At 39.0% G+C, this 24,136-nt stretch overlaps 1 protein-coding gene across 1 annotated transcript in view; it reads left to right on the forward strand.

Moving 5' to 3' along the window:
- The window catches only part of CFAP44 (cilia and flagella associated protein 44), a 139,023-nt gene extending 115,448 nt beyond the window's left edge, over positions 1-23,575 (forward strand). The window contains exons 29-35 of the mRNA XM_035000156.1: positions 9,382-9,492; positions 10,763-10,893; positions 13,057-13,173; positions 14,270-14,471; positions 18,794-18,954; positions 20,086-20,220; positions 22,727-23,575. Of these exons, the coding sequence (XP_034856047.1) occupies positions 9,382-9,492; positions 10,763-10,893; positions 13,057-13,173; positions 14,270-14,471; positions 18,794-18,954; positions 20,086-20,220; positions 22,727-22,918 (1,049 nt within the window). The 3' untranslated portion in view covers positions 22,919-23,575. The remainder of the gene's footprint in view (positions 1-9,381; positions 9,493-10,762; positions 10,894-13,056; positions 13,174-14,269; positions 14,472-18,793; positions 18,955-20,085; positions 20,221-22,726) is intronic.
- Positions 23,576-24,136: the final 561 nt, after the last annotated feature.

Below are 24,136 nucleotides of genomic sequence, written 5' to 3' on the forward strand. Positions count from 1 at the left end.
GTTTTAGAGTTTTACATTAAAGTCTGAAATCGATTTGGGCTTAATTTTTCTATAAGGTGCGAGACTTAGGTCAAGATCTGTTTATCCCTCCTGTGAATGTCTAATTGCCCTAGCACCATTTGTTGCAAAAGCTGTCTTTCTCCCATTGAATTGCTTTTGATGTTTGTCAAAAACCACTTGGGCATATTTGTGTGGATCTGCTTCTGGATGTTCTGTTCTGCTGATCAGTTTGTCTAGCTCCCCACCAATACTGTAGTCTTGATTATGGAGGCCATTGAGTTCTGAAGTCAGGTCAACTAATTCCTCCTATTTTATTCTTCTTTCTCAGAATTGTTTCAGCTATTCTATTTCCTTTATCTTTCTATATTTCAAAATAATTTTTTGTATATACAAAAAAATCTTGTTGAAATTTTGATAGAAATTGTGTTAAACTTTTATATCAGTTTGGAGAGAATCTGCATCTTTGTTGGGTCTTCCAATGAGTGAACACAGTATGCATTTAGAGATTTGATTTCTTTCATCAGCATTGTATCATTTTCAACATACAATTCAGGTTCATGTTTTGTTAGATTTATACTGAAGTATTTCCCTTTTTTAAGTGACTTTATTATTATTATTATTTTTTTTTTCCAGAGAAAGAGAAAGCAAGTCAGGGGAGAGGGGCAGAGGGAGAGGGAGAGAGAGATTCTCAAGCAGACTCACCACTGAGCACTAAGCCTGATGTGGGGGCTTGATCTCACCACCCTGAGATCAGACCTGAGCTGAAATCAAGAATCAGATGCTTAATCGATCCATCCAGGTGCCCCTCAAGTGATTTTTAATGCTATATATTTTTTTTTTGGGTGGTGGTAGAAATATTTTATTAAAATCTCACACAAAGGGCGCCTGGGTGGCTCAGTCAGTTAAGTGTCTGCCTTTGGCTCAGGTCATGATCTCAGGGTCCTAGGATCGAGTCCCATGTTGGGCTCCTTGCTCAGTGGGGAGTCTGCTTCTCCCTCTCCCTCTCTCTCTCTCAAATAAATAATAAAATCTTTTAAAAAATTCTCACACAAAATCCTAGAAAATGAAATAAGTGGCAGACTAATAGTATACATTAGTACAATTTTATAGTGCTATTTTTTTGTTTGTTTTTTTTTTAAAGATTTTATTTATTTATTTGAGACAGAGAGAATGAGAGAGACAGAGAGCACATGAGAGGGGAGAGGGTCAGAGGCAGAAGCAGGCTCCCCACCGAGCAGGGAGCCCGATGCGGGACTCGATCCCGGGACTCCAGGATCATGACCTGAGCCGAAGGCAGTCGCTTAACCAACTGAGCCACCCAGGGGCCCAGTGCTATTTTGTTTTTAATCTTGGTTTCGCACATCCACACTAGTATATAGAAATACAGTTGCTTTTTAGATGTTGATCTCCTATCTTGTGACCTCACTTATTAGTTTTAGAAGTTTTTGATAGATTCCTTGGGAATTTCTATGTAGACAATAATTTATCTGCAAATAGGTTCAGTTTTATTTCTTTCTTTCTGCTCTTTATGCCAATTTCTTCTTTTTGCCTTTTTGCAGTGTTTAGAACATCCAGTACTACATGGAAATAGAGTGCTGAGAGCTGACATCGTTGCCTTATTCACAGTTGTAGGCAGAAAGCATTTAATGGTTCACCATTAAGTATGCTACCTGTAGGTATTTTGTGGATACTCTATCAAGTTGAGGAAGTTCCCCTCTGTTCCTAGTTTTTAAAGTTTTTATCATGAATGGGTGTTGAATTTTGTCAGATGGTTTTCTGCCTTGATTGATGATTATGTGATTTTTTTTCTTTAGCTTATTAATATGGTGTGTTACATTGGCTGATTACTGATTATTGAATCAGACTTACACCCTTGAAATACCACCCCCCTCATGGTTTATAATTCTTTTTATATATTGTTGAATTCTATTTTCAAATATTTTATTAAGAAATTTTGTGCCTAGAGGCGCCTGGCTGGTTCAGTCAATAGAGCATGCAACTCTTGCTCTTGGGGTTGTGAGTTCAAGCCCCATTTTGGGTGTAGAACTTATTTTAAAAAAAAGAAGAAGAAGAAGAAAAGAAAAAAAAATATTGTGTCCATATATTCATGAGGATCATTGGTCTTTAGCTTGCTTTTTTCTCTTTTTTGTACTATCTTTGTCTGGTTTTAGTATCAGGATAATACTAGCTTCACAATATGAATTAGGAAGTCTTCTCTTTGATTATCTGGAAGATAATGTATGTGGTAGTAATTCTTTAAATTTGGTAGTGTTCTCCAGTGAAACTATTTGGACCTGTAGATTTCTTCAGGGGAGTTTTAAAATTACAAACTCAAAAGTTTTTTTTTTTTTTAAAGATTTTTATTTATTTATTTATTTATTTATTTATTTATTTATTTTTAAAGATTTTATTTTTTTATTTGACAGAGACAGAGACAGTGAGAGCAGGAACACAAGCATGGGGAGTGGGAGAGAGAGAAGCAGGCTTCCTGCTGAGCAGGGAGCCTGATGTGGGACTCTGGGATCATGACCTGATCTGAAGGCAGTCGCTTAATGACTGAGCCACCCAGGCGCCCCAAGATTTTATTTATTTTTGACAGAGAGAGAGGGTGTACAAGCAGGGGAAGCAGCAGGCATAGGGAGAGGGAGAAGCAGACTCCCCGCTGAGCAGGGAGCCCGATCCCAGGACCCTGGGATCATGACCTGAGCCGAAGGCAGACACTTAACTGTCTGAGCCACTCAGGTGCCCCTCAAGGGTTCTTAGTATAGCTATGTAACTATTCAAATTATCTGTTTCATATTGGGTGACCAGTGGTAATTTGTATTTTTGTGTGTGTGAAATTGGTCTATTTCATCTGAGTTGCCAAATTTATGTGTGTGGGGATATTCATTGTATTTCTCTATTATCTTTTTAATATCTGCAAGGTCTGTAGTAACATCACCTGTTGCATTCTTGATATTGGTAACTTTTTGTTATCCCCCCCCGTTTTTTTAGACTTGCTAGAGGTTTGTCAATTTGATCTTTTTGTGAACAAACGGGATAAATTTGGATAACTTCGGATAGGTGATTTTTTAAAGATAATTTTTCTATTTTCAATTTTATTGATTTCTGCACTTATCTTTATTATTACCTTCTTCTGCTGGCTTTGGATTTATTCTGCATTTCTGTTTTTAGGTTTTGAGGTGAGTGTGAATTATTGATTTGAGACTTTTCCTCTTCTAATTTAGTGCTGTAATTTCCCTCTTAACACTGCTTTAGCTGGATTCTACAAATTTTGGTAAGTTGCATTTTCCATTTTCATTCATGTCACTGCAGTTTTAAAATTTACATTGATCTTTCCTTTAGGCCCCATGGACCATATAGAAGTGTTTTGTTTGGGTCCAAGTGTTTTGAGATTTTCTTGGTAAGTTTTTGTTATGGATTCCTAGTTTGATTCCATTGGGGTCAGAGACCACATTCTGCATGATTTCAGTTCTTTTATAGTTGTTGAAATTTGTTTAATGGTCTAGCATATGGTCTGTCTTGGTATATGTTCTGTGGGTACTTGCAAAGAATGTATATTCTGCTGTTTTGGGTTAAACCTTCTATTACTGTCAATTGGATCCTGTTGGTTAATGATGCTATTCAGGTCTTCTAAGGTAGTCTTGCTGATTTTCTGTATAATTCCAATCAAATGTTGAGAGGGGGTGTTGAAGTCTCCAAATATAATTATGGATTTATCTATTTCTCTTTTCATTTCTATCAGTTTTGCTTCCATATTTGCAGCCCTGTTTTATGCATACACATTCAGGATTACTATGTCTTCTTGATAGATGGACACTTTTATCATATAAGGTCTTTCTCTGTCTAGAATATTTTTCTTTGCTCTGAAGTCCACTTTATCTGATGTTAATATAGTCACTCCTGTTTGGCTCTGATTAATGTTTGCATGATATATCTTTTCACTCCTTTTACTTTCAATTTGACTATGTTATTATATTAGAAGTGAATTTCTAGTAGACAGCACATGGTTAATGTTTCTTATCTACTCTTTGTCTTTTAATTGGTGTACTTAAACCTATTAGATTTAATATATTAGGGCTTCAGTATGCCATTTATTTATTTTTTATTCTCTCTGCTTTCCATCTTCTACATTTTCCTACCTTCCTCTGGGTTACTTGAACATTTTTTAGAATTCCATTTTAATTTTCTCTAGTCTTTTGAGTGTATGTCTTTGTGTAACTTTTTTAGTGGTTGCTTTATAAATTACATTATATATACATAATTTATCTCAGACCACCAGTGTTATCATTTTACCAGTTTAAGTCAAGTATAGAATCCTCATCTACCTTTACATCCCTTTATTTCCTCCATTTATAATATGATTATCTTGAACAGTTCATCTACATACATCTAGAACCACATCAGACAATGTTATAATTTTTGCATCAACTACTGAACATAATTTAAACACTCAAAGGGAGGAAGGAAGCCTATTATATTTACCTATATTTTTGCTTACCATGTTAATTTTTCCTTGATGATGTTCCAAAATTCCTTCTTAAAAAAACTATTTCCCTTCTGTTTAAAGAATGTCCCTTATCCATTCTTTTAGGGTAGGTATACTAGTGGCAAACTGAAAATGTCTTAATTTCCTCTCCATTTCAGAAAGATATTTTCACTGGGTATAGGATTCTAGGTTGACTTTTTTTTCTTTCAGCATTTAAAAAATATTGTGCTACTTTCTTCCAGCCTCCATGGTTTCTGATAAGAAATCCTCTGATACTCAAATTGTTCATCTCCCAAAGGTGAAGTCTCACGTCTCTCACTGTCTTTAAGACTTTTTGTCTTTAGTTTCCAGACACTTGACTATGATGTGTCTTGGAGTAGATTCTTTGGGTTCAGACTGATGAAGGTTCACTCCTTTAATCTGTCAGCTTATGTCTTTTGCCAAATTTGAGAAGTTTTCAGTCATTATTTCTTTAAGTGCTTTTACGAACCTCCTTTTTCTTCACTCCTTTTGGGACTCATGCCATGAATGTTTGACCTTTCATTATAGTCCTATAGGTCCCTGAGGCTCTGAGGTTTGAGGTTTGTTTTTCAGTTTTCTTTCTGTTTTTCAAACTGGATGACTTCTATTGTTCTGTCCTCATGTTTACAGATGCTTTCCTCTGTTCCCCTCCATTCTGCTGTTGAGCCCATCTACTGAGTTCCTCTTCTAGTTATTGTATTTTTCAGTTCTAACATTTCCATTTAGTTCTTCTTTGTATCTTTTTCTTTCTGATACTTTTTATTTCTTTGAACAGGCTTTGTATTTTTCATTTGCTTAAAGTGTGTTATAATTGGTTATGGAAGCATTTTTATCATGGCTATTTTAAATACTTTGTCAGATAATTTTAACATTTCTGCCATCCTAATGTTGACATTTCTTCATTGTCTTTTCTCATTCAGTTGGAGATCTTCCTGGTTCTTGCTACAGTGAATGACTTTCAGTTGAAACCTGGAAACTTCCATATTATGTTATAAGACTCTGTATCTTATTTAAATCTTCTGTTTTTCTTGGCTTTTTCTAACACTGCTCTTCCAGAGAAAGGATTGGATGCCTACTCCTTATTGCCATACTCAACCTTCACTGTGACTCAAAGGAAGGAGGATCTCCTTGTTCTGGAGTTCTGGGTCCCCATGTAGTCTCTACTGACAACATAGTGGGGATGGCCTTGGTACCTCTGCGCAATGGTGAAAGTCCTGACTTTCCAGGTTCTTCTTCTTCTTTTTTTCTATTAGGGTTCTTCTGACATGACCTCTATGGGAGGAGGGAGTGAGTCTTGTTATTGCCAGGTGAAAGAAATCCGGGCTACTCACATGGTCTCCACAGATATCTTGGTGGGGTTTGGGGGCAAGACTGGTCACCAGCCAGCAGGAAAAAATGTCCTGGTTCCCTGCTTTGCCTTCTCTGACACTATCCTGGGTGATGAGAATGTTGGGTTCCTCATTGCGGCTTTGCAAGAGTGGATGTCTAGTTTCCCTACTTGGCCTTCGCTGATAGGGGTGGGAGTGAGACCACAGTTTTTTTCCTGTGGTGTTTGGTTAGGATATTGTCTAAAAGTTTTGCCTTGTTGGGCCACCTCTTTCTTGGCCATTTGGCTAGAGAGAGTAGGCTCTGGTTGGGCCGTTTTATATATTTATATTTATATATATATAAATATATTTATATATTTTTATATTTTTATATACTATCTATTGGTGTTTCCAGGTTGGTGACTTACTCATTTCTAAGTCTGAGATCTAAGAGGCAAAAAGAAGACCCAAAAAACTCACCACAGTTGTTCCTCAGCTTCTGAGTTTCATATTTAGTGTGCTTTCTTTCCATTTTTCAGAATCTTATGTTTGTTCTACATAAGAAAAAAATAGATCTACTTTGTCTTCCCCAAAGCAGAAATCTATGTAGGAATTTTAAAGTCTAATTTTAAACTTTGGTGATTTATTTCATAAGGTGGTACAGACTGCTTAAAGTAATTTTAAGAGAGATCTTAAATTTAAGAAATCTTCTGAAGAGTATGAGGTCCATCTCTTATTTCTAACTTGATGTCCATAAAATAGAAATTGCCAATTAGTGATCTATGGTTCATAGATGGCTTCAACATGTTTAAAAGAAAATGGAGTAGAGCTGCGTGGGAGAGGTCTACAGTCCCTTATCTGAAACTCTTAGGGGCAGATGAGTTTTAGTATTTTTTGTATTTTATAAAAGATATTTTATATGACACTGTTAAAGAAAAAACCATTCATGGCACTTGTTAAAGAACAATAAGGCAGACTTTATTCAGGGGCACCACTACAATGGGATTTTATAATAGGGGAGGGAGATCAGCTCAACTCTGAATACAACAAGGACAAGTAGAGATTTATAGCCAAGCAGCAGGGTGGGAGTCAGTGGATGGAAAATTACTAAGAGGTAGAATAATTCTTTGCTAGACTGACCTAACAGGATTTTTGCTGAAGATTGGCCAGAGTGAAAAGATAGTGAGGGTAAGGATTAAGGAGGAATCTGATCAGATATCAAGGGTGTGAGATTTTTACTAAACTGACTCAGCAGGATTCTTGCTAAAACTGGACTAAATGGGTCAAGAACTAAGCTCATGGTCCACTGTGGGTCAGAAAGAGAACTCAGAGGAGCCTGACTCAAGTTTGGTCAACAGATAGAGTCTTTGTCAACTCTCACCTCCAGCAGGGCTTAGAGCAGGATATCTAAATCAAACACCTTAATATTTCTACAGCAAGACACAAATATTCACACTAAGTAGGTTAAATAAAGATAATATATAGCATTACTTCAGATAAGTTATGGAAGTTTTTTTTTCCCCCTCCCAAGGCACTATGATTTAGGAACTGTGGACCTATAAAACCAAGTGTGTGTTAGGTCACAGCAGAAGCAGCTTGGCAGTTTGGTCTCAACCTTCTTTGATTCAGTGCATTGAAATTAATTGAACAACCTTCTTCAGGCATTTGAGTTTTGGTCTCTGTGTCCCCAACCATTTATTTATTTGTTTTTTCTTTTTACTTGGTTATTTTATTTTGTAGAATTTTATTATTATTTTAAACTAATTTTTTTATTGAATTATAGTTGACACACAATGTTACATTAGTTTCAATTGAAAAACATAGTGACTCCACCACTCTGTATGTTATACTATGCTCAACACAAGTGCAGCTACCATCTGTCCTCATGTAACACTAATATGATACTATTGATTATATTCCCTATGCTCGACCTTTCAGCTCATGACTTATTCATTCTATAACTGGAAAGCCTGTGCCTTCCATGCCCCTTCACCCATTTTGCCCATCCCTCTGCCCCCCCTTTGCTTTTCTGGTGACAGTCCGTTTGTTTCCTGTATTTATGGTCTGTTTCTGCTTTTTTTGTTTGTTTGTTCATTTGTTTTGTTTTTTAGATACCCTGTGTAAGTGAAATCATATAGTATTTGTCTTTCTCTTATTTCACTTAGCATTGTACCCTCTAAGTCCATCCAGATTGTTGCAAGTAGCAGGATCTCATTTCTTTTCTGTGACTGAGTATTAATCCATATCTTGGTCGTTGTAAATGCTGCTGCAATAACATAAGGATGCATACATCTTTTTGAATTACTGTTTTCATTTTCTTTGGGTAAATACCCAGTAGTGGAATTACTGGGTCATATGGTAATTCTATTTTTAATCTTTTGAGGAACCTCCATACTGTTTTCTACAGTGGCTGCACCAATTTACATTCCCACCAACAGTGTGTGAGGGTTCCTTTATCTCCACATCCTTGCCAACATCTGTTGTTTCTTGTCTTTTTGAATCTAACCATTCTGACAAGTGTGGTTTTGATTTGCATTTCCCTGATAATGAGTGATGTTGAGCATCTTTTCATGCGTCTGTTGACCATCTGTATGTCATCTTTGGAGAAATGTCTATTCAGGTTCTCTGTCCATGTTCTCTGTTCAGATTATTTGTGGGATTTTTTGGTGTTGTGTAAGTTCCTTATATACTTTGGATGTTAACCAATAATTGGATATATCATTTGCAGATATAGTCTCCCATTCACTGGGTTGACTTTTTGGTTTGCTGATGATTTCCTTCACTCTGCAAAAGCTTTTTTTTTTTTTTTTTGGAGTAGTTCCAATAGTTTATTTTTGCTTTTGTTTCTCTTGCCTTAGGATACATATCTAGAAAGATGTTTCTATGGCTGATGTCAAAGAAATTACCGCCTACATTTTCTTCTAGGAGTTTTATGGTTTTAGGTCTCACATTTAGGTTGAACTCACATTTTGAGTTCATTTTTATGTATGAATAAGAAAGTGGCCCAGTTTCATTCTTTTGCATCTAGTTGTCCAGTTTTCCCAGCACCACTTGTTGAACAGACTGTGTTTTCCCCATTGTGTATTCTTGCCTCCTTTGTCATAGAGCAACCATATAAGTGTGGGGTTATTTCTGAGCTCTCTATTTTGTTCTCTTGATCTATGTGTCTATTTTTGTGCCAGCACCATACTGTTTTGATTATTATAGTTTAGTAGTATATCTTGAAATCTGGGACTGTGATACCTCCAGTTTTGTTCTTTTAAGATTGCTTTGGCTATTCAAGGTCTCTTGTGGGTCCATATTAATTTTAGGATTATTCATTCTAGTTCTGTGAAAAATACTATTGGTGTTTTGATAGAGATTGCATTGAATCTGTAGATTTCTTTGGGTAATATTTTCTTTAACCATTTTAAACTCTTCTAAAAATATTGACTAATTGCCTGCCTTATCTGTTATTTTCCTAGTGACTAACTCATTGAAAAAAACCCTTTATTTTTAAAATCTGAGATTTATCTTAACACAGGAACTTCTCTGCTTATTAATAATGTCTTCTTCTCTATTTAGATGAAGATGAAGATAGTGATGAATCAAGTGAAGAAGAATCTAGCTTAGAGAGTGATGAAGATGAGTCTGGATCTGAAGATGAAGTTTTTGATGATTCTATTTGCCCAACAAGTAAGTTGGATAAAACCATATGTTCTCTGTGAAGTGTGAATATGGACTGATAATATCAAGGAGATCCTTTTGTGGTTTCTCGGTTGTCTTATAATAAAATTTAAGGGAAGCGTGGTTGAAGTTGTATGAAGTAGTCTAATGAATGCTTTTATTTGGCTCTCTGGATGATTTATTTTCTTTTCCCTAGGCAGTCATTTATGAACGACAAATAATTTACAGATAACTTATAGTTGGTTCAAAGTCAAATTATGTAGAAATAACAGATCGCAGTGTGTGCGTGCGCGTGCGCACGCGTGTGCATGTATTTTTTTTTTTTTTTTTTTTACGAAGCTCTCTCTTTTTGACAAACCCATTCAAATTTTCATATTTAAAATCTGTTTTGTAAGGGTACTTTGTGCCGGCTTCCTGGAGATGCTTAGCAATTTATATTCACTGTTTTCACTGGTAAAACCAGTCTGAAGCAGCCAGACCAATATTCTTACAATCTCAATAGATGAATAGTCCTGTACAGAAAAAACTTCTTTTTGGTATGAAATTTATTTTTGTAGCCACTTTATATAGATTTTAAATAAAATTTTAAAGCTTAATTTCAAGTAAAGTTTAAATCTTGTTTTAATGTTGCAAACAAGAGTCTTCTTAAAATCATATGTCTGAGTGAACTAGAGCTCGAAAGATTATAATGCAACTTGTTACAGCAGGATCCTTGTAAACAATCCTTGTTTACAGCAGGATTAAATGGCCTGAAAAAAGTCCCACAGCTAGTTTGGTGGTGGAACTAGGGCTAGAACTAAAGTTTCTAAATTCCATTGTAGTACTCTTATTTTCACATTCTTTATCTATTGCTTGGTGGACTGTGGTGTGATATAGTGGAAATTAATACAGGGATACTGTACCTGAGTCCCATTGTGTCACGTATCAGCTACATGACTTCTCTGAGACTTTGGGTACTCACCTATAATGTGGGAACAACAGTTTCTACCTTGCAAGGTCCTAGGAGACTTGAGTGAGAGAACGTACATAAAAGGAGTCCTAAACAGAAAGTCTGGCTCACAGTACTGCTCGGAACATCAGTGCTGGTATCAGAATTACTATCAGGATTACTTATATTAATAATTTCCACCTGGAACAGTGGAGCCCGTAGTGGAGTGAAAGTGTGCTAGAGTGGACCCACAAATGGTCATTATTAATTCTGAAGCTCCAAAGTCCACACTTCTAATATCGGCACATTCCATGACAATGGGGCTTCTTTTAATTTTGACTGTCTTTTCAGATTGTGATGTGGGTCTTTTTGAATTGGCCCTTCAACTTCGAGAGAAAAGGCTGGACATTGAGGAGGCCTTAGCTGAAGAAAAGAAAATTATCGATAACCTCAAAAAGGAACATGATACACTATCCAAAAAAGTATGATGGTGTGCTTACTTATTTATCCTCTCCCAGCGTGCCAGCCATCCTCCCAGCTACTGTACTGCTGTAGAAATGATATGAGTTAGGCCTTCTCCCCAGAGAAGAAACATTTTATTTTATTTTATTTTATTTATTTATTTATTTAATTTATTTTTAAAAGATTTTACTTATTTATTTGACAGAGAGAGAGACAGTGAGAGAGGGAACACAAGCAGGGAGAGTGGGAGAGGGAGAAGCAGGCTTCCCGCTGAGCAGGGAGCCCGATGCGGGGCTCGATCCCAGGACCCTGGGATCATGACCTGAGCCGAAGGCAGACGCTTAACTGACTGAGCCACCCAGGTGCCCCTATTTTATTTATCTTTTTAAGGATTTTATTTATTTGTCAGAGAGAGAGCACAAGCAGGGGGAGCGGCAGACAGAGGGAGAAGCCGACTCCCTGCTCGGCAGGAAGCCCAACACAGAACTCGATCCCAGAACCCTGAGATCATGACCTGAGCCCAAGGCAGACACTTAACTGACTGAGCTACTCAGGTGCCCCTAAACATTTTAAGTGTTATATTTTAAGTTTTTCCTCTTCAAGCACAGTTGTGGTAGGGGCTGTTGGTTCTTTTGAAGATTGGCCTTCCTTTATCTAAATCATTGATCTCCAAACTTTTTTATTACATACTTCTATAAGTAAAAAAAATTTATATACAATATATGTATATATATTTACAAATTATATTCACAAACTATTATACTAATGTATTTTGTATAGTAGGAAACATTCACAAAAACAGAAATGAAAAAGAGTAAGATAAAAATAAATAGAAACAGAGTGAGAGGGGTCCGGACAGGGTTGCCACTGAGGGTCCTTAGGGTTAGTCTTTTATAGAAAGCTAACCAGGGAACTTAAATCCTTCTAACATCTCTATTGATATCACCATTGAGCAAGGACTAGTGATAAGACCTTCAATGGCTTACTTCCTTTTTAGGGTCTGGTTATTCTTTGTCGGTCACAGGTGATTATCATAAAAAAGACACCCACCCACCCACCCCCACGCCTAGGGCAGGGTGGTCCAATTTGTCCCCTTATCTCTGGGTTCCCCACACCTCACGTTTTTGGGATTTCTTTGAGCCTGATCACATAGACCCCTATCTATCTCTCCCTGTTTAGACCTGCCTGTCCCTTACTCATTCCCCCCCCCCCCTGGAATGGTAACCCTAACCCTAACCCTAGGGAAAGGGACGATGACCGCTCTGGCTGCTTCCTGCTGAAATGGGGCTGTGGGCTGTAGGGCAGTTAGAATCTCTCCAGGTGTCAGTCCAGGGGCCCTTGGTATGGCTCCAGGGGGTCATGATGGGCAGCAAACGGTACATGCATCAGCACATTCAAAAGGATGAACATGAAGCAAGTATTAGGCCCAAAATTATGGTCAAATGTCTTAGATAGGATCCCCAATTACCAATTTTGTCAAATAGATCAGTGGATATCTTGATCTTATTTAATTGATCACAAATGTCCCCTATTAATTGGGTCACCTTGCAGGAGTTAACTGAGTTGTTGAAACAATACATGTGAGGAAATTTTTCACACCCCAAATGGTGTAGCAGTAGTAGACAATCAATAGTGGTGTGGTTCTCAAGAAGTCCTTCTCTGACTTCATTTAATTCTTTGGCTGAGTGCATCCAGTGGCTGGAAAGTATCATTTAGAGTTCATATTCACAAATATTTTTGATAGATTGCTTCTCCTCTTGCAAATACAAAATGATTTGGAAAACTTTCAAGTTTTTTAGATGAAGAACGTGCTTTATGAGTACTGTAGTTAGTAATTTTGTTGCCTTAAAGGGCTTTTTCCTTTTGTTTTTTGAGGTCATTGATGGCCCAATGAGATTCCCACCATCTTGACAAAGACATTCCATGCTGAGAGCTGCTTTTCATGCAGAAAATAAAAGGGAGATGAGGACATCTGAACTCTTATTCATGAGCCCTTTACTACTCTGGGGACATAGGAATGATTGAAAAAGTAGTGTGGATCATGACTTAGCAGGAAAAAAATAACACATATTCCTGGGCTGCAAACTGGGATCATTCATTTAATCATAGCCCAACAGAGCAGGTCCTGCTCATCTCCCAAGATGTCCCCATTTATCACATTTCACACATGGGGCTCTTCACAGGTGAAAGTTGTGGCAGCTAACCTGAATGTAGCTGAGGAGGCCCTGGAGGCTTACCAACGAGAGAAACAGCAGCGGCTAAATGAACTGCTGGTCGTGATTCCACTCAAGCTCCACCAGGTGATGGGTCTGGAGATGATGCGCCGCCCTGTCTGAGCAGAAGAGCCACCACACCTGGGCTTTCCCAGAAAAGATTCGTGGGTCACTCGTGGGAAGAAATGCAGCCCTTTGCTGAGAATTCTACCTGAATAATGACACCCCAACTTTTCTTATCCATTCTCAGATTGTTGTGAAAGAGTAAGAGCCAAACATATGTATTTCCCGATGGCCCATTATCACTTCCAGAGGCCAATGAATTGTTTCAGGTCTGAGGAAATGAAGAGCCTATGACTTGTTTTAAATTTATTTTTTAGTTTGTTTATTTATTTTTAGTAATCTCTGCACCCAACGTGAGGCTCAAACTCATGACCCCAAGGTTAAGAGTCCCATGCTCTTCCAACTGAGTCAGCCAGGTGCCCCAAGGAGCTTATGACTTAAGAATGGAATGGTTTGGAAGTTGAAATCTTGGATCTTGTGCACATCTTTTCACACCATCTTCAAATAGACATGAATTATGCAAGAATTATTATAATCTCTGCTTGTTTTTTTTTTATTTTTTAAAAAAATATTTTATTTATTTATTTGACAGAGAGAGACAGTGAGAGAGGGAACACAAGCAATAATCTCTGCTTGTTAATGAGGGAGGGCAAGACAAAAGGAAAGTGTCCTTTCTTTTTCTTGCCTCTTGGTTCATTTCCACACTCATTAGAATTACAGCTTATATTAAGGTGCAGAGATGCATTCAGTACCCTATTTTGTCAGGTAAAGCGAGAAAGCTGTATTTTAGAAGAAAAAGCTTAGATCAGCCTCACATATATTTTGTGTAACCTGATCCAAACTGGATTAGCTTTATGTACGATTTGCCTAATACACCCACCGTGAAATGTTTGTCCCATGGTTATGCAGCAGATATTAGGCATGGTCTGGGGGAAGATTTGCTGTCCCTACAGGGACATAATGTGGCTTACTATCTGAAGGCAACTCTGGCCCTTTTACCTTACTCAGTGGTGGGAATGACAGAAGTCCAAAGGCAATGACCTAAACAAGGGACAGAAAAGGAAGTGCTTTCTATGATCTTACATTTAGTTTGATCTTGGTTTTGTTTGGGTTTTGATAGGTAGAGTATGTAGCATTTGGAGAAATTCCTAACGATCTTTCTGGAACCTTGGTCTTTTCGAACTATTCCTTGGGACGGCTCCAAGAAAGAATCACACAGCTCCATGAAGAAAATTCCAAGCAGCAAAAACTTAACAAGGACTGCCGGGAGAGGCGCAAACAGCTTATCCGAGAAAAGAGAGAGATGGCAAAAACCATAAGCAGTGAGTAACTAAGCCCACGGGTTATCCAGTACTATCTTGGTAAGAGAGGGAACTATTCAGTGACCACCTCCAGCTTTGAAGACAGTAAGTTACCACAGAATCAGAACCACTGAGAGCAAGGAAACCCTTGCTCGTCTTCCCAGCTACCATCTTACCTGATACCGCTGACTGAATGGTCACGCTCTTGTTTTAGAAGAATCAATCCTTTATCATAGAAACTGTTTCTCTTAAGTTTAAAAGGTTTTATGCATGATGAAATATAGAGTGACATCACTAGCCACCAAGCTTAAGGAATCAAAACATTGCCCGTACAACTGAAGCTCCTCCTCTTTCTGCTACTGTTCCCCAGCCCCTTCCCCAGGGTCAACTGGCAGGTGAGCACATATGCATATGGATGTATCCACACACAACATATGGAACTACTTTGCATGTTTTTAACTGTAATATTATTCATATCATTTTGCAGTTCACTTTATTAGGCCAATTTTTGAGAGGTATCCATACTGCTGTAATTTATTCACTTTAACTGTTACGATAATATTCCATTGTAGGACTCTGAAAGAACTTCTTTCTTCAATCTTCTGTTGATGGATATTTCACGTATTTCTAATTTTTCACGAAGACAGAGCTATAGTAAATCTTCTTGTACGCATCTCCTTGTGCACGGGAGAAAGTGAATCCCCAGGACTGGGGTGTCTGGGTTGTAGAGGGGTGTTACGTGTTCCCGGCAGGCACTCCTGTATTTGCCAAGCTGCTCTCCGATGTGGTTGTATCATTTTATTTCCAACCACCCCCTCCTCCCCCCCGCCCCCCAGCCTGCCACTTCCCTGGCAGTGAGAACGTCTCAGGCTCCGTATTCTCAGGAACATTTGACGCTGTCAGGCTTTAATATATTTGCCAGCCTGGTGGATGTTAAATTGTATTTCTGTGTGGTTTTTTATTCGTGATTCCTGGATTCTGGTGAGGTTAAATATCTTCACGTACATTAGTTATTTGCCATTTATTTGTGTTTCCTTTTCTGTAAGGTGCCTATTATAAACCTTACCAATTTTTTACTTCTACTCGTTTTATTACTGATTTAGGCAGTTCTTTCTATATTCTGTCTTTTAAGCCACCTCAAATTTCTTCTTGTGACTTGCCTTTTTACTTTGTTTAGTGTATCCTTTTGGGATATAGACATTTAAAATCTTAATATAATTTTATCAATATTTATGGTTTGTGCATTGTGTCTGTGTATATGTCTTGTTTTTTTTTAATTATTTTTAAAGATTTTATTTATTTATTTGACAGAGACACAGCGAGAGAGGGAACACAAGTAGGGGGAATGGGAGAGGGAGAAGCAGACTCCCTGCCGAGCAGGGAGCCCGATGCGGGGCTCGATCCCAGGACCCTGGGATCATGGCCTGAGCCAAAGGCAGATGCTTAACGACTGAGCCACTCAGGCGCCCCTGTATATGTCTTGTTTAAGAAATCCTTTCCTGTTTTGAGATCATAAAGATATTTTGTCCATAGTGTCCTCTATTAGTAGTGTTCTTCATATTTGTATTTTTAATCTATCTGGAGTTGTGGATATTATAAGATGCACAGTATAAAGATTACTATCCTTTAAAATACGTTTTGAATATTTGATATATGGAACAGAAGTGTAAGTTGTGAAGTTTCCAACTTTAAAAACAACAATATTGGGGCGCCTGGGTGGCTTAGTCAGTTAAGCGTCTGCCTTCGGCTCAGGTCATGATCCCAGGGTCCTGGGATTGAGCCCCGCATCAGGCTCCTTGCTCTGCGGGAAGCCTGCTTCTCCCTCTCACACTCCCCCTGCTTGTGTTCCCTCTCTCACTGTCTCTCTCTCTCTGTCGAATAAATAAATAAAATCTTAAATAAATAAATAAAAACAATATTGCTAATATCTTAGTATCTATTTTAATGCCACAGAACTGTACAATTAAAAATGTTTAAAATGATATTTTATGTTATGTATTTTACCATAATTGAATAAAAGTATATATATATTAATTTGAAAAAGAAAAAAAATGGGAAGCCTATAGTAGTCAACTAGTCAGCCAATCCAAGTTGCTTGGATTTGTAGAGGCCAGTTTCCAGTGAGTGTTGATGGTTCTGCCTTCATGGGCAGCTGGTTCTGCAAGGCAGCTGGATTATAAAATACAAAATACATATTAGGACTGCATGTTTAAATAACACTAATTTGAGACACAGTTTTGTCAGGTGTAAGCCTTGAGGTCCCAGTGCTTCTCATGTACTTCACATTCCTCTGGCTTCGGTAGGCCCTGAATGTTGTTTATATTTGAAAGTACTATTCATCAAACCAAGGAATAAACTAGTATGAAAACAAGGAAAGAAGCTTGTTTCAGTTTGGGCAAACTTTCATTTTGGGAAAATGTGTGAAGATGAAATGAAGTTTGCAAATTTGCAGAGTGTTAATGGAAATAAAAGGGAATAGTTCCATGTGGTATAAGTTTTATTCAGCAACTTTCAGTTCTTCTCCCCACCCCCCCACCCCATTTTCTGAAAAGCAAGTTGTGAGTCTGGTTAAAGTTTTCCTGATTCTGAAGGTGGAACACAGAGTGGGTTCCTTTTCTGTAAGCTGGAGAACAAGGCTTAGCAGTGATGAGGAACACCACGCTTGGCTTGAGGTTGCCTTCCTCCTTCCATAGACTCAGTGAACAAGAAGAGGAGAGTCTAGGGCGCCTGGGTAGTTCAGTTGGTTGGGCGACTGCCTTCGGCTCAGGTCATGATCCTGGAGTCCCTGGATCGAGTCCTGCATCGGGCTCCCTGCTCGGCAGGGAGTCTGCTTCTCCCTCTGACCCTCCCCGCTCTCATGTGCTCTCTCTCATTCTCTCTCTCTCAAATAAATACATAACATCTTTAAAAAAAAAAAAAAGAAGAAGAGGAGAGCCTAGAACATGGTGGTGGGAAGGAGTAAGTTCACTTCATTCCAAGGAGAACACAGCTCTTGGCCATGGAGAAGGCATGTGGTAAATATTCCAGAAGGCTTTATGTCCCCGGTAAACACTAGTTGGCCTAATCAAATCAGGAGAAGGGCATTAGGCTGGCTCCACAGCAGGAATGGCAAGGACCAGAGTCCACGTCCTAGTACATGAGGCTGTCATGGGAGAGGGCACTAGCTGGAGGGAGTCTCAAGGTTCTTACTGAGGCCAAGCAGGCAGCCACAGGCTAGTACATGTGTACAAATAATCTAAGCATCATTTCATTTTTGCATCACTGATTATCATGGCCGCCACATTACACAAGTCCATGGGGATTACACTCACACAGAATACAAGTGAACAGCCCTTCCCAGATCATGCACAACAGCAGTCATGCCAGTTATATCATTATAGTCAAACCTTAACAATGACACCAGATACAAACTTCCACACCATTGCAGAACTGTATCATCTTCTGATACCTTAGGGCCTTCAGACTTCACTTAGGGGACAGTCTGGTACCTGAGAAAGTCTTGTTACAAGAATTACATTTTCTTGGGGAGCTCAGACCCCACAAATGGAATTTTCCCTAGAAGTTCCAGGGTTCTCATGTTGAGGAAAGACAGTAAACAAAAGTAAGATATATTGCATGTTAGATGGAGATCATTGCTAAGAAGAAAAATTAAGAAGGGACGGGAAAGGAGAGTGCTCAGGTCTGTAGGACCCAGGAACCGCTCCCTGGAAAGGTGGAATACTGGTAAGGTGTGGTTTTCCCTGGTTAGAGGACGAGGACCTTGGTTACCCCTTCAGAACTGAGTGTATTGGAAATGAGCCTTACAACTTGCTTTCAGAAAATGGGCTGGCAAGAAGGAGCCATGTGGCTATTTGGGGAAGAACATTCCAGTCGGTGGGAACTGAGATGAGAATGAGCCTGGAATGTTTGAGAATCAGACTTTAATTTTTACTTGGAGTACGATGGAAACACTTACTTCCTCTAAGTGCCTGCTCTGTTCTTAACACTAGATGCTGTAGAGATCAGTGACTTAAAAAAAAAAAAAAATCTGAAGAGTTCTTTGTCCAGTTGGGGCCCTTGACAGTCTGAGGAGGGGCACAGCAGAGGGTGGAAACAACTGGGGGAAGGTGGAGTCTGCCTTACACAGGATTTTCAAGTAGATGAAAAGACAACCAGGAATGGGCATTTTAAGTGAGGAAAGGAGCTGGCGAAGAGTCACAGAGGACAAGTCAACTGGTAGCATAAAATCTTTTACTATCCTCTTGCAAACTCTGTTCTTTGGAATGTTGTTGCTACTGGTATTGTTCATTTAATAACAATGCGGGCCACAGAACAACCTAAGACAATGAAGTCTTTTTTTTTAGAAATGGAAGAAACGGTCCATCAACTAATGATCAGCAAGTTTGGCCGTGTGATAGACCTAGAAGCCCTTCAGACACTTTCCGTGAACACAACGCTTGAAGAGCTGAAGATCAAAAAACTTCGAAAGGAGCTAACGAATGCAAAGGAAATGAAGATGTGGGAGGTATGGCTGAGACAACAGGTGACCTGCCTTGGCTGAACGTGGGTCAAGGCAAGAAACACTGTGGTTCCTGCGAAGCATCTGAGCAGCCAGAGATGAGTCTGTGGGCCCCACTTGGCTCCCCCATGATCTTAAGCCTGTCTCAGCATCCTGACCATTCGCTTAGTTGAAGGGACTTGTCTGTCTTGGGGTGAAAGCACCAGCACTAGGTTTTGGGGTCCTGGGTACATGAAAATATAACAAAATGGCATGGTTGATGACCAGGATTCCCCTCTAAGGTCTACATTAATGTATAAATAAATGCTCTGACAGTGTTAGAGATGGAACCGCTGTGCTCGGAGGATCACAGTTGTAGTGTTCCCTATAGCTTTACATGCTATTCATATCTGGAAATTAGGAAGCATCTCTAAATAATAAATTCTATAACCAGGTATGGACTATTTCGCTGGTGGGGTCTTAGAAGATGTTAATGCCTACACTGTTCCCTGAGTTATGAGATGAGGCAGTGTCCCATTGTAGCCAGGTTCAAAGATAGGAGCTTGTATAAAGATTTTATAAGCCCCCAAGTCATGATGACTTCTCCAGTTTCCTGTCTTATCAGTAGACAGGGCAGGAGAAGAGGTTCCTAGTGTCATCTTGTCTCATCTTTGCTTATCCAAGATTTTCAGGGAGGGGAATGCTGGAGATAATATGTGCAATCTAAAATAATTTTCGGAGCAGTAACAGAACAAAGGAAAGCCACCAGGAGATGCATGGCCATTCAAGGCTACTTGAGGATCTTGGGCCAAGGCTGGGGAAAGAACAATATATGAAAGTTTTCTGCTTAAATCAATACTCTTCCTTTTAAGTAATGAATAGCAGCACTGTTTGCATACTGATTTCATTCTTCAACAATGAAGTGATATCTATGTCTATCTTTTTTACCTCCTTGTATCTTTGAGCATACCTACATTCTTCTTTTCTCTAATTGAACCAGAGCCAATGCAGTTGGCTCTGGTTGCATTTTCATAGTGATTTTCGATTATATTTTTTCATATGCGTATTTGCTGAATGGTTTTGATCAAATCTGGACATGTATTTTTCTGTTTCCTCTCTTATTTACTTAACCCATTTTACATCTTCCTGTCCTGGCAGGAAAAGATTGCTCAGGTACGATGGGAGTTGATGATGAAGACAAAGGAACACACTAAAAAGCTTCATCAGATGAATGATTTATGTATTGAAAAGAAGAAACTTGATTCTCAGTTGAATACACTACAGAACCAGCAGGTATGTTCCTTTTCTTCAGACCTTTTATCAGAGTTGGGGAAGCTCTGTGAAGGTAGCTATTCACAGGAATATCAAGTGCTGGCATTTAAACAAACCTTGATCTTGTACCACTTCCAGTCCACCTGGGTCCCTGAGGACATGAAGTTGCTAGTACCCACTTTACAGGTGAGCCTGGGGGACTAGTTTTACTGCATGCCTTTTGGGGGACATGAGTTTACATATGTACTAATCTATGGGGTTTGCCTTAGCCCTGGAGAGGTAAGGTTAGTTAGGTACAAATGACACCAAAATAATCCCTAAATTTGGTAACAAATACCCATTTCCAATATTTGTTTATTTCATTTGATTTAAAGTGGGTATCTTTCATTGTAGGATCTCATATTACTTTATTAAAACACTTGTTACTTTTTATGGCTTTCAACTTTTTCTTATATAATAGTTATTGAGCCTGACATAATACTTAATACATAGTATATGGTGGATAACTTATTTAATACAGGTTTACCTGATTCAAGGTTCACCTAGGTGAGGTGTCCTCTAGGAACTTAACACATATGCGCTATGTTTTAAAATATATATGTCATATTCTTACCGAAGTATCTGCAAAAACGCCCATTGTTTCCCTTGGTTTTCTTTAAGCATCCTGGAAATGGTCTAAGCCAGGGTTTCACAAAGTGTGGTCCCCCGAAAAACAGCATCAGCATCACCTGGGGAATTTATTAGAAATGCAAATTCTCGGGCCACCCACAGATCTGAATCAGCAGCTCTGGGGGAGGGGCCCAGCCAGCTACATTAACAAGCCTTCCAGATGATTCTGATGCAGGCTAGAGTTTAAGAATTACCTAAGTACAAGTCTAGAAGCAAGAATGAATAAGAGGATTTGGGAGGTTTATTATTGGAAATTCAGTATGAGAGGATACTAGAAATCTGAGTATTGAGGGCCCTTTACCCACTGAAGAATTTTCGAATTAATCAGGACGGTGTTCCAGAAGGTTAATGCCTAAACACGATCTTCATAGAATAAGCAGTCATACTTGTTGGCTATATTATGTGCTTTGGTAAGTCCAACACACTTGTTGGCTTTATGTGCTTTGGTAAGTCCAGATATATTGGAGAAAAGAGTCTGAAGTGTTTGAGTAGAAGATCAGTTAAATGGGAAAGGAAATTCATAGTATATGTCTCTTTACATAGGAGATCCTTACATATATATCTTTACATAGATAATTTTTATGGTATTAAAGTAATAGATTTTCATGTATAGTCTCTTTATGTGGAATGTCTCATACTGCTACTCTCAAAATACTACTTTCCAAAGCTCAGAGTAGTTAAGTAATTGCCTCGGAGCTAATGAATGGTGCTTAGTTTTTAAACCAAGGTCTGTCCACCTCCAAAGCTGAGTCCATTGCTATTATTCTTCCAACAGTCTAGGCATGAATTGGGATATAGATGGCAAGAACAAAAAAGGATCAGACATTTCAAAGTAAGAATAGCCAAACTTTGACTGGATATGGTGAGGAAAATGAGAGAAAGTTAAGGTGACTTCAAAGTGACCAGCTGGAGTGATGCCATGAGCTGAGGCATGGGTTTAGCTACAAGTAGCCAAAAGCCCTGTGGAGAGTAGCTTAAACAAATAGGGGTCATTTTCCTCACTAACAAGAAGTCTGGAGGTGATGACTGAGGGTTTTTGGCTTAGTGGGCCTGTGATGCCCGGGCCAGTAGCTCTCTGATTCTCTCAGTGATTCTTTGGAGTTTCCTTCGAGGTCACATGATGGCTGCCTCCGCTCTAAGCACAGAGTGGATATACTACATAAGTGTCATCTTCTTCCCTTTAACATGCATTCAAGGCTTTTTGAGCAGGTCCTTATGTCACACGCTCCAGGGCAGGTGCTGGGTAGAGTGGTGAGATCCATCTAGCTCTTAAAGGCATAGGCTCTTGCAAGAAAGGTCTCAAACAGGCATTTAGGTTGAACCATATGAAACTGCCACTTTTTCAACCTAAAAAAGGAGTCTCAGATATAAATTTTAATGGTTCAATCTCATAATCACGATGATACATGATGGATGTTCTGAAAGAACACAGAACAGGAAATCCTAATCTAGTCCACAGGACAAAGGACTCCCTAAAAGTGATGTCTGGAGCATAAGCAGGAGTTGGCTGGACAGGAGAAGGAATTGGATGAGGAAATAGAGATTTCCTTTTTGGGAAACAAAATATGGGCTGTATAGAAAATGGGGGTACCCCGTCTTTTATGGTTCCAGTGCTGAGCCCTTCTATAGTAGGAATGAGGGATAGCTATCTTAATGGGATTTGCATTTCAAGAGTTACTCATTAGCCAGAGGGGCACATTTCTAATGGTGGGATTTCAGTGGAAGAATTGAAGGCCCCTTAAAATAAGAAGCAATGGGTATTTAAACTGACAGTAAGATAGGCACTCGTAACATAAGAATGGGGAATTTTTCACATTACACGTGATGTTTAAAGCAGGGAGGTGTTTTCTTTTAACAGGGCAATGCCTTCCAGGGCCCTCGGAAAGCGGACATTGTGGCAAGAGAGAAGGTCACTGAATTGATCCAACTCCAGGCAGAAAGGATTTTGGCCTTAAAGGAAGAGATTGCTCTCTTGCGTAAGAAAGGTGGTCTTATCCTACCCCTCATTCAGCCTCCACAAGAGAAGGAGATGAAGCCCATGGGCCTTTAAGTTTGCTTTTTTCTCTCAACTCCGTCCAAGATTTCCGACATACAACTTACCGGAAGTTCTGTTTCCTTGCCGGCTGCAATAGTCCTATTATTTTAAAATGAATTTATTTAAAAGTCTAAGACCAGATCCACTCATATAGTTTTAATAACTTTTCTCCAATTTGGTTATCTTAGAATGGACTCTAGCACTCAACATCTATTTCTTATTGAACGGAACCATTTTAGATCTGTTGGGAGCCCACTGGATTGAATATGGAGGCTTCAGAAGCTGTATGTATCTCAAAACTGCAAGAAAGCATCTGCAATATATCTTGTTTTAGGAAATCTGTCTCTTGCTTATCTGAATTTTTAGCCATCGGCAGGAAAAACTAGCAATCTGTGAGAAAGCTTGCTTGTTTCAGTCCTTGGAAAATCAACTCTGATATTCAGTGTTTTCTGAGAACAAAAAACAAAAGCACGAGCTATTCTGCCAACAGTATCTTAGAATGAGATGCAAATCAGAATTCTGACATTGTTAACTCCACAGAGCAGTTATTTGAGGGCTCAGGATGCAGGAAATGCAGACAGAGCTGTTAGCTTTGGATTGGCTGAAAGCAAGAGACTACCCAGCTTCCTGAATCACCCCTGGCTTCGGCAAACTCCTCAGCTCTGAATGGAGCAGAGGAGTATGTTTTGCAAAATGGTCAACAAGGCGGCTTTTCTCTGAAGGTGTTTGCAGCTCTACCAGTATTCTAAGTAGTCCCATAGCTTTTCACGTCCTCTGCATTTTCTTCCAGGTTCTAGTCGAGTCATTGGCTGTTTTTGATGTAGACCCCTAAGTCTTGATAGGTTACATCACTCTATCACTCTGAGAGACTGGCTCCAACCATCACTTTTGATTGTGCATAACATTTTAAACTAATTTTTTTTTTTTTTTAACATTTTAAACTAATTTGATTGTCCTTTTCGTTTGGGGGTAAGCGGTGATGGGGATTCATGGCTGTACCCATTTAGGAATGATCTCCCTGATATTTGGACCCCTGTTAGTAACAGAGCTTAGCATTTGAGATTCAGAGCTCTCTGGGTCCATATATATGAATGAGCGTCTCCACTGAGCTGTCCCAGAATAGAAGTTAGTCATGGAGAAGGAAAGGTGAGGAAGGCGATATTACATCAGCGTAGAAGGTGACCCGGCAACGTCAAGTCTTCCTAACCTGTGACCAGCCTGCTGATCTGTCCT

Source organism: Mirounga leonina, unplaced genomic scaffold, assembly GCF_011800145.1.
Source record: "Mirounga leonina isolate KUSES-001 unplaced genomic scaffold, KU_Mleo_1.0 Mir_115, whole genome shotgun sequence".
NCBI lineage: Eukaryota > Metazoa > Chordata > Mammalia > Carnivora > Phocidae > Mirounga > Mirounga leonina.